At 40.6% G+C, this 7,213-nt stretch overlaps 1 protein-coding gene across 1 annotated transcript in view; it reads right to left on the bottom strand.

Moving 5' to 3' along the window:
• Lrch (Leucine-rich-repeats and calponin homology domain protein) overlaps positions 1-7,213 on the bottom strand; it is a 323,711-nt gene that overhangs the window by 99,868 nt on the left and 216,630 nt on the right. The window contains exons 6-8 of the mRNA XM_080266719.1: positions 5,474-5,582; positions 2,595-2,870; positions 136-209 (exon numbers count right to left, since the gene is read on the bottom strand). Of these exons, the coding sequence (XP_080122845.1) occupies positions 136-209; positions 2,595-2,870; positions 5,474-5,582 (459 nt within the window). The remainder of the gene's footprint in view (positions 1-135; positions 210-2,594; positions 2,871-5,473; positions 5,583-7,213) is intronic.

Raw genomic sequence — 7,213 nt, 5'->3', positions numbered from 1 at the left:
TAAATACCCCAAGTTTATTTTTCCAACCATTTGTAATCTCATTTAAACACAACCTTTGTCCAAATTTGAACACCTGCAAAACTGCTTCCCCTGTTATTTGAATCCAGAAACCCTCTATACTGATCCTGTACTCACCTCTGGCCCTCAGAGCCTGGTGCTAGCTGCTCCCCAGGGAACACATTTTCATAGTCCTGCCGCAGCTTCAGGGCCTGGGGTAGATAGGGCATTGGTAAAGCAGACTGATTAGTGTCAAGATTAAGTAAGGAAGTAAGTTGAAAATATGGTTTAAGAGTGTGTGCTTGGAAAGGATGAATGTAGACAGGGTGGTGTACACGGTATATAAGTAAGCGAGATTGAGATTGGGGTAGTGGCATGGTATGACAAAGAGTTGAAGGCAGATGGTAAATGAGGCGTCTCGTGGACAAGGGGCGAATGCGCCACTCCCATCAAAAATGAGTTATGCATGTTTTCCGCTAGGTGGAAGCATTGAAAATCTCGTGGTGAAGAGCGTTTTCCGATTCCGACCCATGCGGGTTCAGAATTCTAGGTTCAATCTCCCTTGTTTTGCACACGTGGAGGGGAGGAGGAGGGCGGGGAGGGTCTGGGATTTCAGAGCGTTAGGGGCGAATGTCGGCACGCGGCCCAGCCAATGGGCAAGCAGCTACCTCTGTCAGAGTTAAAGGGCCACCTCTCAACCAATCAGACGCGCGCTAGCACCCCCGCTAGTCATCCCGCCAAGCACGTGAGTGAAGCCTGGCTTTGTTTACATTCCGATGACGTCCTCGACTACTAACCATCAGGGCCCCCCCCCCCTCTTCATCTTGGTGTGCGGTTGGAGTTGTAAATAGTTGGTGAGTATTATAACTTCATTGTGTCAGTCATTAACAATATAATGGTTATCATACACACAATAAAACAACCTGTTGCTGATAAGGAGATGAAAATTTTCAATTAATAATTATAGGAAAAATATTAATTATAGGAATTTTTGGCTGAAATTTTCACAGTATCTTAGTTTCATTTACATCTAATACAGGAATGAATTTCAAGTTGACTGAACAATAATTACTATATGCTTAAAAAACACCATCGCGTGTTTTACTGTGTGTGTGTGTGTGTGTGTTTTTTCCTGTAGTATAAATTTGCTTCTTCCAGAGGATTCTAATGATATATAATAACATGCTATTCTGTAATATTCTATGTCTGCCACCTATACCTGAACTTTAAACGCTCATAACTCAAAAGTAAGAAAATGGCGCATTCGCCCCTTGTCCACGAGACGCCTCAAATGAGTGTGTAACAAAGTGATATATGGAAGATGATGAAACTACAAAACTGATAAGGGGACTGAGTTGGTTGAATGAATTAAGCAGCTATGGATAAACACAAGAAAAGGATTTAGCACTCCTTGCTTGACAGTTGACAGACGGACTCTATCTGCTAGGTGTATGTGATGTATATCTATAAAAATTAAGCAGATTAGCTCTAGACTCCATAATCCTGATGGGGCAACAAAATACTGGATGATGGTGATGTATGCAAGAGACTGTGTGGCACATTTCACTGGGAATGATGTCTGACAGATCTAGTTTCGTGCATTCTCTTTCTCTGTGTCTAAATCCTACCTAACTCCATCTTCTAGAAGGGGATTAGGGATGAGAATCATGATGAAGCACATACAGAAATGTGCTATCTTTCTTCCCTTCATTCTTTCCTCTTCCTTCTGCCTGTGGGTGACTCTACAATGAGTGACATGCCAAATGGTTTCCTGTACACCAGGAAACCATTTACTATGCTGGGTTGTAACCATATAACCAAAGGTTGGCACCTGGTGGTTTAGTGGGTAATTACGGCGCTCCAATCGGACTGAGTCGGTGAAGGTTTATATCCAGGGGGTGGTTGGGGTTTATTGCTCATGTAATGCCACTCAGGGATGAGTGAGGCTGGTCACTCTCATCTTAAATGTCAGGACCAACTTGCCTAGCCCCAGGCTCCTACGTGCCTCATGGGGCAACGTACGATTGGATGATGATGATGGTGATGGTGATGATGATGATAATGATGATATGATGTAATGAAGTGATAAAAAAGAAATATTAAGATCACCTACTGTACCTGTCAGAATACGGTTCTACTGTTTGTTAACCTTAACTTGTCATACTTTTTTGCCTTTTTGCAGCTTATTTCCCAAGACTCAGTGACGGAACTGATAATACTCCCTGCATCCTATCCACTGGACACTCAGCAACTAACACAACACATTATTTTAGTGTTAATTTATTACAGCTCACCATTCTGGATGGAGATAGCAATTTTAGACAAAGATGAAGTGGACAAAGGACAAGCAATCCTTGTTTATAAAAGAGGAGTTCCACAATACCAAATTTTTTTGCATACAACTGCTAGCTCCTACAAACTGGGGGGCACTGGCAAATCAACTTGATAGCTAACCTTTGACCTTTAAGAAGCTTTCTTTAATTTACTGAGAACTTGATATTGTAGTAAAAAAAAAAAAAAAAAAGGGTTGAAAATGGAGTATTCATGATGACTAGGGCTGTCTGTATAGGCCTTGCAGTCAATCTTACAGAACTTACCTTATTAAATTCATCCTCCAGGTTGAATGTGTCTCCAGGGCTGAGTGTACTTGGTGTTGATGGTCCGCTGGTCCCAAGTTCCACAGCTCCACCCCCATTTACACCCCCATTTAGCCCCGCCCCACTCACAATGTGTGGGGCGGGGCTCAGTTCTCCGTTAGGTATGCCATTTATGGTAAGGCGATGGGTTGGTCCTCTGCCACGCTCTTGTCGCTGTTCCTTAGTTAATGCTGCGGCTCTCACAGCTAGTTTCCTTGGATCCTCACTTTCCAGGCTCTGAGAGGATGGGTATCACACAATCAGGTTTTAGTTAATTTCTGTATGCATATAATGCAGGTATACCTCAATATATGATACCCCTTGATGCGATACCCCGGCTTAACAATGGGGGTAGAAATTCCACCATACCCTGCCTAAAGATGCCCAAACCCCAGTTTAACAAAGTTTATTTTTTCTTTTTACCGATTTTGATATTTTAGCCTAAAATTGTGTGTTTCAGTTGGTTTATAAACTGTTTTTAGACTTAGATTAATAGGTTTTAGCCACTGGTGGGGTGAACATTGTCATACTGGGGTACAGTTTACTAAGCTTGATTTTTCCCAGACTTATATTTGATGATTTTCAGATTCTATTTGTTTGTTTTAATGAGTTATGTACAGGTGTTAGGCTTATGTTGACTTCTTTTACAGCTGTTAGGCCATTTAGATCAGTTTTAAACTTATTCATTTGGGTGGGTTTAGGACTTGGTTGGGGAGGAAACCCAAGGCCCAAAAATGCATCCCTATATTTTAAATGTTAAATCTACCCCAAGATACGATACCCTACTTAACGATGGGTTTTTATTTCACCAACTGCATCGTTAAAATGAGGTATACCTGTATTACCTTCACTGAACTTTTGGGGTCAAGCAGTAAATCAAATGACATCATTATCACTGTGCTGACCCAATTTCCCATTTTTTGCATGGTGGACAGATCCAAAGCAAGGCTCTCTGATCCCACCTGAGACATATATCAAATTAGAAAGGATGTTTCAGGTATAATTCTCTCCCTTCCAATGTTGTAGGATGTTGTCAAAGACCACATGTGCTAACTATAAGCATAACCACATCACTCAGTTAGTATAAAGAATAGGTTTTCCAGCTCTCACTCCCACTCATTTTAGCCACCTTATATAAAATAGCTGCAGTATAGAGAAGCATTAGTTACACTACATCAATCTATATTATCAAGACCAAGGACCAACTGAAATACAGTATTAATATGGTATCTCTCTACAAAGGAGACCACATGTATCAGGAAAATGGATAAAAATCGTATCGTATCATATTATTTGTATCGTTTATAAAGATGCCACCATGCTTGCATGTGTCAGCCTTGGTCACCTAATGGTGGCTCTCCACACTGCTTGATTTTTGGCAGCCTCCCTGTTCAGTCCTTTATCCTAAGGTCACGCTCTACGACCTCATCCCACATAATTTACGGTGTGGCTCAAGGAACCCTACCCCAGACATTCACATTTCTCACCTTCTGCACCCAACTGTCATCCTCCATTCTCTCAACATGCCCTAACCATCTCAATATACCCCTTTGCATCATATCACCAATACACTCCGGTCCCATCCTTCCTCTCAACTCTTCAATAGTAATCCTAGCCTCGCAGGCTTCGCATGCAAGGACACACTACACGTCCATCTAATCACTGTCATTTCTGTATGAGCCCATGAATATCCTCTTCCTTTACTGCTCAGGTCTCACTATCATACAGCATTTCAGTCCTAACACATGCCGCATACAAAGATCCTTTAGCATGGAGGGAATGCCCTCTCAGTGTCAGGAGATGCAACAGCTCCCTGAACTTCCTTCAACCATTTCTCATCCAAGCCATAGAGCTAACTCCAGCCCCACCTTCAGCACATTACATGTTCTCCAAATAACAAAACTCTTTCAGCACACTACATGTTCTCCAAATAACAAAACTCTTCTCCACACTCAAGAGACTCACCACCAAGATCAACTCTTTCAAGCCTGACAATCTCTGCATGCTCTCCCCAACACCCAGCACACATGAAATCATCATTATCTCACAGTCTGCCTTGAATACCTTTATATCTCTTATGCACAATTTATCACAATCACCGCACAAGATGGAGATACTTCCCAAACCCAAGTGGCAAACCTCATGTTGCCACAACCCCTCTGTTTTGACAGTACCACCACCATCCCTAGATATCATCACTTTTAGGAATAGTGTTTTGAGAAGCTGGAGATTTATTATGAAAAACTGCATTCCATGCTTGTGTGCGTCAATCATAATTGAGTAACTTGAAAACAGAGACTACTTGGTCTCACCTTGAACCAGTCAACAACTGTTTGGCAGCTTATATTCATAAAATAATTTTACCCATATAATATGAATAAAACCTGCCTAACTGTTGCCTGACTGGTTCCCAGTGAGATCATGTAGTCTCTGTCTTCAAGTTACTCAATTATGATTCACTCACACAAGTATGGAATGCAGTTTTTTCATAATACATCTCCAGCTTCTCAAAATACATCTCCAAAAAGTCTGTCTTTCTAGTCACTACTGCTTGATGCCATAATGTTCATGTTTCAGTTCTGGAATGGGACACCTTCATGTAACAGCAATGTTCTGCAGTAAAACAAATGTTTCTCAATTTTCTCCCTAACCCCCCAAAATGAGGTTGGTGGATTGCAGGAGAAGGGCTATTTCAATATGCAATCCATTGGGTTCACGTCCAGACAAGTCTTAGACCACCACCACCACCACCAGCACAATAACAACAATCATACTGAATCTAAAACCCCCAAGCAGCTGAAATTATGACTGCAAAAAACAACCCTGATATTTTCACTAACCTCTTGACTTTCCCGCGACCACCGCTGGTCCACACTGTCGCAGGTGCTGTACCCACTGTCCATTGTACTACGTTTACTATGTCTTGCCTCAATTAAGCCATTCATAAACCTGTAGCAAAGACGTAATCAAAAGATTAACACTGAAAGTATTAAGAACATGCATATTGGTGGGCAGGTGGGGGTAGCAGTAAAGAGATTGACCACCATGCTTATACACCAAATTAGAAATTTAAAAGGGAAATTAACTCACTTCTATCAACATATACAAATCAGAGTCAGCAAAATATATCTAACACCACACTGCATATTGACAGCTATCTCTTGTTTTTTTTGCCTGGAAGTCTTAATCCTGAATTCTGACCACACTGCTTCTCTGTGTTCGCTATAACTACTACTGTGACTACAGGTACAATTTATGCAATACTTTATTTGAAATTTAATCTGGCTACTACCAATCACAGTAAATACTTTTCTTAGCTGAGGGATGCACAAGCTTAAATAAAAGGCCATTCATTTTTCCACACACATCACACATACCTGGTCCTTTAAAATCAGAAGCTTCAAATACAGTTTTCTCAATTCTAATGTAGTATAGCAATTTATGCTACTTTTGAAAATAAGGGATTATAATCATCATCAATGACATCATGACCTTTTCCCCTCATGTAAGGATGGTGAAAGGTAGGATCCAGACAAAAGAAAGAGAAAGCACTACAGTAGGAGACCTACTGTACCATTATCAACAGCAGGCTCAGTGCACTGGCTCCCACATTAAGCCCCCCAGAATCCTGGCTCAACTCACATGCCTAATCATCAGCATTTTTTTTTTTCTTTTTTCTTCTGCAGCTCACTGACGAAAAACTGTCTAAACCTTTTAAATGGTGAAATGTGAACTGGCACGTAGGTAACCTGCTAAATTCTAGTACAGTACCACATGATATATCTGCTGCATGATGGAGACACATGATAAATCTGCTATATGATGGAGAACCTATTATGATAAACACCTTTACCTTCCAACTGGTCTCCCTTAAATGGGCTCTAATGTATGTGAAATGGGGTAACAGAAATCAGTAGAGTTTATAAACTTTTGCTAAAGGTCTCTGAATACTACTTTTTTTAAAGACACATCATATACATCAGTTAGGTAGTCAATCTGTAACCCATCATGCTAAATGAGGTGAAAAACATATCTTATGTGCTACATTGTCCATGCTTCATTCAATCAAATTCTCTACTCTCATCAACTTCCAGACTTCACTTACATCCATACTCATTTAAGAATCCACCCACCTTCTTCTTGGCCTTCTCCTGCCATCACTCAATCAAATATAGTTTTTTCACCCCCCTATCTACATTTATTCTTCTATGTGACCATTCCATCGAAGCTCACACCCTTCTATTCTACTATCAATACACTTCCTTACTCCATATCATTCACAAATCACATTTCTTACCCTACTAATTACATGCACTCTGTGCACATTCCTCAACAGAAAGTGAAAAGAAACTACACACCCTTTCAAATATTCTATGGTAATAAAGCTGCAGTCACCAACTGACTATTGTTCATAACGATAAAGACAACTGCTGAGGTCACCAACTGGCTACTGTACATAAAGATGAAGACAACTTCAGTGTTTATTTACCTACACATTATCAGCAACAGTTAAGTTAATAACTAGATTGTGCAGAATCTGTCAAAAGTTATGTAGGGTTATATTTCTCATCACAGAAGCA

This window comes from Coenobita brevimanus, chromosome 21, assembly GCF_032717465.1.
Source record: "Coenobita brevimanus isolate Jiangsu-jjx chromosome 21, ASM3271746v2, whole genome shotgun sequence".
NCBI classification, from domain to species: domain Eukaryota; kingdom Metazoa; phylum Arthropoda; class Malacostraca; order Decapoda; family Coenobitidae; genus Coenobita; species Coenobita brevimanus.
This window is presented reverse-complemented; position numbering and strand designations above follow the sequence as displayed.